Here is a 12838-nt window from a genome sequence, read left to right on the forward strand (position 1 = left end):
AATTTTTTACATTCCTTTTAAGCCAGTACAAAAGGAAAGCAACAAAATCGTGTTTTCACTCCCTATTAGCGGCAAGTGCATTTCCGAATCTGCATCCTGGTTATTTTTGTTTAATTTAGTGGTGAATAATGCCTTCTGGTCGCAGTTTGCCAGTAGATATCCAAAATTTGATAATTCCCAAGTGGAGGTCAGGTATGAAATAATTAACCATTGAAAATCAATTGGAACTGAATCGAAGTGTTTTCTCTCGTACAATCGGACGTTCTTCAATACGAGGAATTATTGTGAAAAGACCAAATTCTGGACGGTCAGGAAAAACCATCCAAATGGACCAAATTATAGAAAATTTGTCCCGGGAAGATACGTTTCGCACTGCAGTGGATGCAAAAAAAAATTAGGTGTTGCTGATGTTTCTCTTAGTGCTGTTCGAAGACCTCTAACAGAACGTAAACTATGTGGAAGAAAACCGACCAAAAAACCATTTATTTCTGCAAAAAATAGACGATTTCAGCTGAAATCCGCTGAAGAGCGCAATGGACAGTGGAAAAATGGACAACTGTGCTTTTTCGGATGAAAGCAAATTCATCTTGCGTACAAGTGATGGTGTGTGCCGGGTACGTCGTCCTGCCAACAAGAGGTTTGATCCAAAATACACTCGAGACACCGTGAAACATCGAAGAGGAAATGTGATGGTGTGGGGATGTTTTTCGAGAACCGGGGTGGGCGCACTGATTGAAATTGATGGGGTCATGGACCGATTTCAATAAATTTACAAATTATAAGAGACCAAACGGAGCAGTTCGCCGAAGAAAATTTGCGATCGTTGTGGAAATTTCAAAACGACGATGATCCTAAGCATAATGTTAAGATAGTAAAACAATTTTTTGTGTCGATCGTAGCATTCGTATAAGGAAATGGCCTGCCCAGAGCCCACATCTAAATCCCATAGAGAACCCGTGGGGAAGCGTTGCCCGTAAAATGAGAGGGAGAAACCCACGAAAATTTCAAAACTGTGACTAGCTCTTCGGCGTCATTGTTCGAGTTTGGAATTCCATTCCAGGACCAACGCCTATGGGTTTACTGGAATCTATGAGTCGTGGATGTGCTGAAGTGATAAAAATAAAGGCTATTCTACAAAATATTAGATATAATCTAGGTAAGATCTGGATATCTATACCTTTGTACTTGCGTTTAGAGTATATATTTCCCGAGTCGCATAGATCAGCTTAAGATACATTCATACATGTGTGTATTGCGTTTAAAGAACACATCGCAAATGGGAATATTAATTATGAACAGCTGATGAGTCAGTTGGGCTTAGTAGTTTAACGCACAGTCGGTGATGTTATGTTGCCTGAGATTTTGAACACAACAGTTGTCTTCCCGCAACTCTTGGAAAGGTTAAAGCTCCGTTTCCATTATGGGAACATATGGGAACTTTTTGTTGCTTTGTGTTTTTGTGTTTGTTGCACATAACAGAAACTTACAGCCACATATATCACTTTTTTGTTTTCACCGAAGCAACTTGTAAATTGACCCATCTAAACTGTAGGAGCGATAGTTTCTGAAGGAGCAATTCGGTGTTTCCACTGATACGTGATAAGTTGCTGCAAAACAGAGAAGGAAGAGGAGGTATTATCAGTGGCGGCATATTCGCATTTGTTCTATTAACCATTAAGATGAAAATGTCTTTCTCGTTACTCATTTTCTTTATGCTCTTTGAACTTGACACAGTTTATTTTCCATCAAATGTTTGTTTGTTTCCAATGACGTGTTTTTATTTCACGATTCGGCGATTTTCTCCAGATTTGCTAGAAATCGAAACTGGCAACGAATAATAATAGCCAACATTCGTTTCTAAAACATCGAAAAATTTTTCGAAGCATTTTCGAAAACGGGCAGTAAAAAAATCACGATCGTTCAAAGTTTCTTCCGTGGAAACGGGGTTAAGGTGCTATGCTCCTGCTAGACAATTGAGAAATCCATGACTTCGAGGTGGCAAAATATCACACTTACACGGAGACAATGTTCGGATAAATAAAGTAATTACAAATAGAAATAAATCAATAAATATCAAGGGGATATATGTAATTCGTATTCATAAGGTCGATCGCTTTTCTTACAGAGAGGTGTAATAAACAAAATCTTTAGGGAATGAAGGAGATAAATTTATTACGTTATATAGTGGTTCTTCCACGCAGTGGGCACATTACTCAAAATTTCAAAAGGAACATTGTCGGGTTCGTGGAAGCTCTTGTTCTATATTTAATATTTTATGCTTTCTTTAATGGAAATGGAATTACTGACATGCTTTCAGAGCAGCGCCCAATTACGCATAAGACTGAATCCCTACTAAATTGGGAAATATTTCCAATACCATTTGGTAATCGTTTTGGGGATTCCATAAAAGACTAGTTTCCAATATCAATTAGTTCTTCCTGATGTTTGAAAAAGTTCTATTTCTGTCGTCCTTAACCTCCAAACATTTTAAGTGTTTATTTCAAATCAAATACGTAATGATCATTTTACTGACTTCGAAACGTTGAAACGTCGCATTGCTTTTCTCTGCTTCACGCTACCGTTTTCCCCTCCTCGATTTTCCGCCTTGATTTCCTTGGCGCATACTAAAATTAGTAGCGTTATAGATTTAAATGAATTTTACAATTATTATAAAAATTACTTACGTACATACATGTAAACTGAAAAGTCTAATTCATTTTTATTTACATGAGCTAGAACCAAATAATTTCGTTTGTTTGTAACCATATTGCCGTACCGATTTATTTATTTATTAAAATAAATAATGAAATTGGTATTGTTATAAGGACTGATTGAAATTTTAAGCCCTTCGTGATCCTACTGGGAAAATCTTATGTCCTGGGAAAGCATTACGTTGGATGTATCCCAGCCAGAATGGAATACACATATTACATAAATAATATTTGAGCACGTTTTAAAATCTTGTTCAGAAATTCCTGCTCGAAAATAAAATAGAGCATTACTCTCGATGAAAATTTCCATTATTGTCTCTGAATTTTATCATAATATAATCGCTTGGTAGTAATGATACGTTTTCAATCTTGCATTTCAACACACCATTACTTACTTTTTACATTCAGTTGTAAAATGACAGATCGGGCGGTTTTAGTTTGGTTACTCGAGTTGGAAATTTTTTGCTTAACATGAATAGTTTTCGTGCAATTTATACATTTTTAATGTTCACTTTTCACAATTTTCTATGACTCGTAATAAAGCTCTCCTTGTGGAGATTTCTCAACCTCGTTAGCGGTTTATTAGAAATTCAGATACCTAAGACTTACTGTTTATTTTTCTAAGCCGCTTTGTTAAAAGAAAATCATTGTCAAAATACAACAGAAATGTCGCATAAAACTTCTCAAATTTCACATTGATATCGGCAGGTACGTTGCAAATAGCCGCTCAAGGTTTCTCTTGATAAGGCCGAGATTGAATGGTAAAAATGTTGTTTATTTTGGTGGTATAATTTATGTACCAATTTCGAATGGGGGAAACACACACGTCGGCATCAGTATCAATTAAATATTAGATTTTTATCGAATTGTCCATAGCAAATAAAGGACGGAAGTTTTGTCTGCTGGGAAAAGGCACGGACGTGTGCAGGGCAGGCGCACGATACAAATCAATCTGTTAATCGAAGATTTCGAAAACCACGTTTCCATCGAAGACGTTAGAAAATGGAAACACCCCGTTACACATTGGCCGATGTTTCGCAACTTAGTAACAAAAAACCCAATTTTGGTTTAATTTTCCTCACGTTTTTTACCAACTCACGTTCCAAATTTCTATAACTAATTGTGGGTTATTTTTCCGTGCACCACGTGGGCTGCAAAGCCCAGTACCACCTCCATGCGAAAACCAGCATTATTAAAGCTGCAAAAAATGATTTAAGGACGTTTATCCAAATTAAAAAAACCCTCAAATTGCCCACGTGAAATTATATCTTTCAGTTATTTCGTAATGATCGGTTATTGGCAGCTTGAAATATGGACGAAAAGTTGCTCTATACAGTGCGGATGAAAATAATAAAGACCCTTAGCAATTCGGTGATTATCTAGGGCAATGTCGGAGAAATCTGAAGAAACTTTTATTAAAAAAAAAAAAAAAATGCCAAGTTCGATTCGCAAATAATTCACATTTCGGACACTCTGTATGCAGTCCCAGTAGCGTTTCGGCCCCCGAAAGTGATTCGAAATAAAACTCCGTCCCTGTCGATATCCAAACAATTGCAATAACCAATCTGGGGCCTTAATTTCCAGATGTAGCCGTTGTTCTTTATTTCTCTCAACACACTTGAAACGGGATTGCAAGAATGGGCCCTTGAGGCCGACATCTGAGTTATTGCACTGTTTGCCTTGCTCTTACCAATATTGTTATTCGGCGTTGGATTTTTCGCCCTGCCTTATTTTCCTATTTGTTAAACCGTTATTAGAAGTTGGGATATTTTTAAAGCCCCCCGAGGCATAAAAATGCGCCCTCATAAATTCCATGGAGAGAAGCAAAGAGCGCGAAGTTTGGTTAACTAACTGTCCGCTTTAGGCCACATCGCTTTGGCCCAAGTTTGTAATTAGGTATAATACTTTCAAGTAGTGATTTACAATTTCTGAAATTTTGAAAATGCCGGCGAACGTGGAGACTTTACCTTTCACGAGTCTCGGTTTCAGCAGATCCCGCGAATGAGATGCGCCACTGGCTTCATCAAGAGCTTTAAACCCTGAAGATACTCTTAGAAAACCTGAGATTTACTTTAATTATCCTTTTGTCACCCGAACTCCAAATCACCCTTTGTACTTATGCCTATCTGATCGGATTCTCGAACCGATATTTCTGCTTTAAAGGCAGCATTAAGAAGACTCTTTTCCCTAAACAGCATCAAGTGTTTACAAAGAAAACAACGATCTGATCGAGTCCTAAAGGACTGATGATGATTTACTGATTTAATAAGAATAAATTCTTAGATCTGACACACAATGGGAGCAGATTACACTGAAACGCTCTGGTGGTTCATTAAAACGTGTCAAAGATGTGCTTTATGTGATTGTGTCTTTCAACCTCTCTCAGTGTTTATGTAAACTTTTTTTTGTTACAGTGTTGGGAGAACTGCGAGCTGCTCCAATCAAACTTCCAGATCTGGGGGGAGATGTGCGAGGAGAAGGAGATTTGCGTAAGTTTCTAGAAAGAATTATTGACAAGTCTTCTGCGACAATGGCACGATTCCGAAACCAAGGAATTTACTTTATTTGATTAAATGCCTTAGGATCGGGAGTGTATAGAGGGACGTGGATTGGATGACAAAGAAAAATTCGCGGCTCAACCGTACACGACAATCCTTTTAGCCATTGCTATATTTGATGGTGCACCAGTACAGATTCATTATTTAAACGAGCAGTGATTAGTCGTCTGTTTGGGGTTTCCCTTTGATGCTTTCGTTTTGTGTATTTTGGTGTATTTGTCAATTTAAAATTCGATTCCAGGAACGATAAGAATTTAAGAGAAATCTGAATTTTGAGCATGGCCTCAAATTTATGTAGAGGCGACTCAAAACCCACGCAGGTCGAAAGAGTCCATAATTTCAAATTCTTGAAGCTGTAGGTTCGCCGCTGTTCTTTATCAAATTTTTAGCCAAACTTCTAACTCAATCCGAGACTATGTAAAATGCAATAAATCAGTAATAGCATTTCGAAGCAACTGATTTGTTTATTCTTAGAAAACGCTTGGGGGCCATTTTAAAAAATATATTCAGGGTGCTCCAAAAGCGGGAAAAGCGTCCACCCGGATATCTTTTCCGTTGATTGTTAATAAAACGCTAAAAGAAGTCAACTTTGATAGGGACGTCATTCGGTGAAAAGTTCTTTTCGAAATTCCATCCCTCTACCCCCTGAACACTACCCTCTTTGAAATTTTCACGCTGGAAGAGGGGTTGTGTTACATCTCGTTTCAAAGGTAATTTTATTCTCTACATGACCAAGCTTGTATTTTTTATTTTGTACGTCTGTTTTATAGAAATTAAACAAGAATCAAACACTTCATTTTAGCCATGAATATTGTGTGTGTAATAAATGGTGACAGCGTAGTGTACGACGACGGTCAGGGGATCAGCAGTACATGTGCATTGAAGTTCATGGAGGTCCCTTTCGATGTTTCCTGCGATAAAATAAATAAATAATCAGCAAAAATTGTCAGAGCAAAAACCAATTTCACCAAATGATGCTCCCCTACCTATCAAAGTTGACGTGTTTTGGCGTTCTTTTTTCACCGAACAACAGAAAAGATATTCAGAGTGGACACTTTCCCTGGGAAACTCTGTATAAATAGTTCGGCAATTGATCAGTGGCGTGCCATGTGAAAAACTTGATAGTCGCAGCTAAGTAGTTAACATTTTGGGAAAAACAAGGCGCGTCACTGGTTCTCCATGGTACTAAACACTTGAGGTTTCCCTTGCTATCAGTGAAAATGCACTGTTAAACTCCAATGGCGTTCCGGACGTGTGTTTAACAAGATAAAAGTCCGATAAAATCTGATCTCTTGAATTATTTTAAAAACTGTAATTAGTAAACTGAATAAGTGGTATTGAGAGCAGGCCACGCCACTGATTTTTTTACTCTTCGGCTGCATCGCGCGCTCTTACCAATTAAAACTAAAAAAAAACTATTTATACTGAGTGACGAATAAATGAAAACAAAGTTAATCACGGAAGAAGGTGAGGCTACACTTCGGCGTTTTTGGCAAATTAAAGAAACCCAAAATTGCAAATTTGGCACGGAAGTAAGGAATTTTAGTTAAACGCTCCACACTAACTGGACTGGCCTAATTGAATCCTTTTTAACACTCTTTGCCTTCGTATGGCTTTCAAACCTTCATCTACAAAGCCATAAATTTCATCTGAAAAATTATTTCTCTCAGCAAATAAATAACGAAACGAAACTGAATGAGAAAAGGGAAAATCCGACAGCGACGATGTTCCAATTTCGCCGAGAACACCGTCGTTCCCTTCGGATGCAAATTTGCTAATGAAAGCCCAAGTGTCTTTAAGCTGCAATAATAATGAGAAGTTAGTTGCCATTCAGCTATTTTTCTCCCAACTCCGGGGAATATTGCATTTTATTTCCACAAGTTTCTGAATTAAAGATGGGGCAGTAAATGAAAATGTCGTCTGTAGCGTGGAGGAATTATTATTTGGAAAGAAATTCCAACCACCTTTTCAACAGCAAAACAATTAATCATGAAGTGGAGTGACTAAAATGCAAAGTACCCCCATGTTTGTCCCTGCTTATCAGGCCCGACATCTTAAAACGAAGAATTGTTTTGCCCTCATACTTCCACTTTCAAATGAATTAATTACCGTACTTGCACGTGTGGCACGTAAACCATTCATAATGGAATCTTTGTTTCAGTTCCCTGGGTGTCAGCAAGCGTGCAAATTCCACCAAGAAGCCCTCTTTAGAACCCAACAAACTCAGCCTGTAATCCACACTAAAGGCGAAGCCATTATCCAGCTTTCAGGGGCTACGGCCCAATGGCCTAGTAGGCCGATCTCTGTAGAACCCAACGTGCCTGTAGTCTATGTTGTAATGCGCAAGACCTCTACAGGGCCTTGGAGGCAAATAATCCAGACTATGGAGTCTTCGACAAGAGTCCCTATCGATCAAGGAAATGCCATGTTGAGGGTACTTGTGGTAGACCCTCAGGGATTATTAACAATCTATAGTCCTGACGAAGAAAGTCTGAAAAGAAACAAGAAGAGAAAGAAGACTATTAATACTGAGGTTAAAGCTGCTACAACTATGAGTTCCAAGGAAGAAAACGCCCCTTGGGTTTTAAAAGAAGTGTCTTTGATTCATCAAAAGGTGCTGGTGATAGGGGAAATTGCTTGGGAACCCAAGACAGTCAGAGGGGTCTACTTGGTCACCTGGGAAGTTGATGGAGGAGGTCTTAAAGGTAATCTCTTCACGGACTCGACATGCGTTACGTTATCTCTGTGGCCAGACACAATTTACCACATACAAGTAGAGCTGGTTTCCAGAATCCCTGGAGTGGACAATATTAAATCCCAGATGATGGATTTAGACACCGACAGAGCCCAGAAAGTGAGCACTGAAGATGCTCAAGTTCTTCCAGAAGACAATCCAGAAGAACTAAAATCTCCATTATTGTCTATGCTCTTCAGCGCAGTAAAAGGGGAAAAAGTGGATAAATCTGCCAAGTATTACAAAGAGATAGCTGCAGCTTTAGTAGAATGTTTCGGAATGGTGGTTCTATTAATTTTCATCGGAATTGTTCTTCGGAAGTTCTGGAGCGTCTTTGTTAGACGGAGAGCTGATAGTGTGAAATTGGTCGAAGACTGCAGTGCTGCATATCCAGGTATGTTATTTCATAACGTCAATTTATCCCTCATGGGTTTCCTTTACGTTTATCCAAGGCGAATTCACATTCTTGCAGTCAGACAACATACCAGTCGCATTCTGGAATGTCCAGTTTGTCCTATATATATATATCAATCTTGCAAGATGTATATGTGTTTTGTCAGAGGGAAAATTTCATAGTAAAATATTTTGTAGGAGTTTTTTTAAGGGGATGGTGAAGACACAGTTATGAAATGCTCGGAACTATGGATTCCCTAAGGTTTTTTTCTTATTGTAATAAGACCAGGTATTTTTTTCAGATTACCCTCCAATAGTGACGGTCCTAACCCCACCAGACCCACTCTCCTTTCCCAAAGTCCTTCACGGAAGCGAAATGGGCAGGTTACCGACCAGTTTTGACCATCAATCAACCAGAAGCGACCTCCAAGTTTGACACTAAACTACCGTGATATTAAGCCTAATCTACATTAGTGCGCCTAAAGGACGTTGTTCAAGTTCCTAAGTTTGAAGAAGGTTTTCATTTTTGATGTATGGGAAATCTGTAAGTAGTTGTAAATTATTTCATAAGTATACATGCAGTTTTTTTGTTTTAAAACCTTTTCTGACTGATTATGTTTAAGCTTTACTAAGTAAATAATAAACTTCCCAGGATCAAAATTGTGACATACATACATGCCAGTGCTATTTACTTGTTAACGTACTAGTCACTATGATAATCATCATACATAAGATAAAAAAATTAGCAAACAAAATTCGTCTTCCTACGATTCAAGCTTTCGATGGCATTCAAAATTCTCAAGAATCAAAAAGTTGTTTCATTAGCTAAACCTCATTATTATGTATAAATTTTATTGTAGTAAATTTGTGTAAATAATAAGCAAAATTCTATCATCTTTCTAAGAGCTTTTGTACATAAATCCTCACTTATGTGTTATAAGTGGATTATAACTGTACATACCTTAGGATTATCATTATCGACTGTGTTACATAGATTTAAGTTTCTATTTATTACTGCTTGACTGTACATGTAAATGATTCGTGTAATTTAATTTCTCCGAAAATACTCCTGTAAGTATAAATGTACGTGTAAATAAATCAGATGAATAATAAATAATAATAAGTAAAAAAGTAAATCTTAATAAACAAACGAGTTTCATTTTAGCCTGAATTACATCGAATCCATCAGAGAAGAGCTTTGGGCGGAATATGCATGCAGTTAACTGATCCCCTTAGGTTAAGCAGGCAATTAAAGCTGGATGCCCTTAAGGCCCTTTATTTGCCCAATTAAGGACGTGGCCGATAGGTGTTAGCAGAAGTCCAGATTTGAGGTACGGGGATCAAGATGTATCTAAATTTGCTTAGATTGGGATATGAAGAACGAAAGATGGACAATTGTACTAGTTAGGTTTAATCGAGAAGTTCTAACAATTTGGAAACTTAGAGATAAGGGAAACGGTTAGTTGGTAAGGAAAAGAAAATTGTCAAAAATTTTGATTCCCCTTGAAATCTTCTACGCCATTGAGATTTTGAAATGAGTAATCACCTTATTGTTTTCAGGAAACTGTTAAGTCAATCGCATTTCAGGAGATGGCAAAACGCTCTTGAGTGTGACTAAAAAGAATAAAAATGTCGGAAAAATTGTTATGGTCCACAAAGATCTTACGCCACTGTATTTTGCCTCGCTATTGGATATAAATAGCGAAATTTTCAACTTGGATAATTGAGATACATTTGCGTACGAGAATAGCATTTAATGAGGCGTGAAAAATTCTCGCAAATTTTGAGAATATTGTGTCTACCCACAAAGATTATTTTAGCAGCAAAACATGAATTTAATAATTACCGAGTTTTGGCCATTCGACGACTCAATTAACGGTGAGAATATACATGGCGTTTCATAAAAATACCGACAAATTTTCATGTAGAGCTCATAAAAACAAACGTTTACACTGAATAAAATTATGTGTAAAATCGCTTCGTTACCAACATACAGAGTGTTTAATTTTTTTTTTATATTTCAAAAACGGTGTGAGATAAGAACATGAAGGTGGGAACACGCTATGCCAGGATAAATGCGCATGTTTTGGAGTAGACAGGTTATTTCCACCTGCATCTGTGGCGTCCGTGGGGCTATTCAGTTGGATGTTTTTAATGAAACAGACGGCACGCTACTGACTTTTAATACGAATATATTTTTTAATATTTCATAAGTTTTTAATAAAAAAGGCCTCTTGGTGTTTTGTTACTCAAGTATCTGTTTCCAAGATGAAAAATCATTTCTCATTCCTATGCCTACCAAAAATCCGGTATAGGTGGTTTCCCAGTGCGATTTTTTAAAACTCTTTAGAAAAAATTAATTTAATATTTTTTTGGTGAAGATAGAGGGCACGAAAACAAACTTGTGTGCAACATGCCTCATCGCAAAATAATACTCTTCTTCCAAAGTATGGTTCCGTTAAATTCTGAGCCATTTGCACACGTAGAAACCATGGATGGCCGCACGAGCGCCACTGGTGTAGGTGGAAATATTCTGCCTTCTTCAGAACATGCACATTGATCCCGCGATAGCGTGTCCCCATTTTCATGTCTTTATTCCGAACCGTTTTTTAAATATTAAATAAAAAAAACTAAACCGTCTGTATCTCGGAAACGGTTGAACTTGACTTGAAGCGATGTCGCACTGAAATTTATTGGGTCTAAATATTTGTTTTTAGAAGCTCTACATGCGCTGAAAGTTGGTCAGTATGTTTATGAAACACCCTGTCTTTCTGAGATTTCGGACCAGCTCAAACCATCTGGAGTGAACCGAAGCTTTTCATCCAAATCCTGATCTTTTACTTCTCCGTATCTCGTTTCGTAGCGTCTGAGCTCCCACTACTTCTGAACGTGTTCTGATCTAGAAGCTTCCCCTCAGAGTCCCCCTATAAAATCCCCTTGATCGCTCCCATATAATCAACGAAAAGGGTCCATAAATTCGACCCACACCGAGTGTTCGCATTGTTGTGACCCCGCGGTCCATCGTTGCGGCCTGATTACGATTTATGGGGGCAAAGCGCCTTTGGGGCTCAGGGGAATTAATTTTATGGGGGCTTTTTTGTTTTTACAGTCCGATCGGGGATTGGGATTGCGTGCGTATTTAAAGTTATGTAAAGTCGAAGAAAAAATTAATTGTTGGATCCGAGGGAATGCGCAAACAGGCGTGGGTTTTTATGCGGCCGAGCAATTAAAGGTGGGTTTTTGAGCACTACGAAGAACGCAATAAGAAGTCCCTGTATATCGCTATTTGGTTTTTGTGTTGGCACCTCCAGCAACAAATGGCAATGATAAATAATGAGACACGTTTCTATGGTCAACGTAGCTCAAAAGCACGAACATCCCTTTGATCTCTTCAAGTTATTTGCGGCAAACTCATCCACTTTGTCCCCAAATAATTAGGGGGCATAGCCCGAGGTGGTAACAGCAGCAGCAATGGGCAGGAACAATGCTCGGATACCTTTCTTTCTGCTATTAACGAGACTGACATTTGCGCTAGATCAGTTATTTGCTGCTCAGCATCAGTGAAAAGGGACAAAACAGAATGAAGAGATCGGCATTTTATCGCCATTGTCAATCAGATTTTAATTAAATCTGTGACAAGTTTGAAACATTGTGTAATAATAAGCTTTTTACGGCACCGAGCTAATTGAGTGGAAGAATGCGCGACCTGCAGATTTGAAACTGATGATGAATCGTAGCAGTTTCTTATTCGGAAGATAAGGGAACATAATAATGTTCTTGATTACTTTTCAGGCCGATCTGCATAACCTGCAAAGCAGGGGGAGACAGACGCCATGCCCAACTTGCAGGAGCCTTCAGCAATTACTTAAAATGTAATTTTAGGACGGCAGGAGTAACGGATGTGTATGGTAATTGGGTCCATTAAATGGGTAAATGTTTTCATTTGCCTGATTTATCACCAATTCCAATGATCGATTGTCTTTCGATTTTAATCTACACTCTGTCACAGCGCATTAAAGATTCAACTTTCTTCGGCAAGACCAAAAGATTAATTTATTAGCGGGACTAGAAATGAGTTACTTTCTCGAAGTTTACATTTTTCGGTAGTTAAAACAACGCTGCGTACTGGTCTTTTAGCACGAAATTTGGTTCAGAAACTCACGTGTACAAAGATGTCGAAAGGGAAGACTTGAAGCAGCATAACTTTCCAGTTAAAAACAATTTCAAATTCGAGTAATTCCCACAGTAGGAATGAGGTATTTTCTCGAAGTTAGCAGTGCTAGAAAGTTGAAATAAGGTTGTAGAGATGTATTTTTACCCTGAAATTTGATGCAGAGCGCCTAAGTGCAGCCCTCCAAAGGGCGTAGACTTCAATTATCGATACGTCTCTGCAAATAATAATAGTTTCTTAATCTCATGGGATCCATTAGGAACTTGTTATT

The 12838-nt window shown here is 38.1% G+C and overlaps 1 protein-coding gene across 1 annotated transcript in view; it reads left to right on the forward strand.

Annotated features, from left to right (window-relative positions):
• Window positions 1–9518, forward strand: part of LOC136348165 (uncharacterized) — a 56012-nt gene extending 46494 nt beyond the window's left edge. Inside the window, exons 3-5 of the mRNA XM_066298821.1 lie at window positions 5126–5200; window positions 7431–8397; window positions 8699–9518. Coding sequence (XP_066154918.1) covers window positions 5126–5200; window positions 7431–8397; window positions 8699–8832 — 1176 coding nt within the window. The 3' untranslated portion in view covers window positions 8833–9518. The remainder of the gene's footprint in view (window positions 1–5125; window positions 5201–7430; window positions 8398–8698) is intronic.
• The last annotated feature ends 3320 nt before the right edge of the window (window positions 9519–12838 follow it).

The sequence above is a fragment of the Euwallacea fornicatus genome, chromosome 1 (genome assembly GCF_040115645.1).
Source record: "Euwallacea fornicatus isolate EFF26 chromosome 1, ASM4011564v1, whole genome shotgun sequence".
Lineage (NCBI taxonomy): Eukaryota > Metazoa > Arthropoda > Insecta > Coleoptera > Curculionidae > Euwallacea > Euwallacea fornicatus.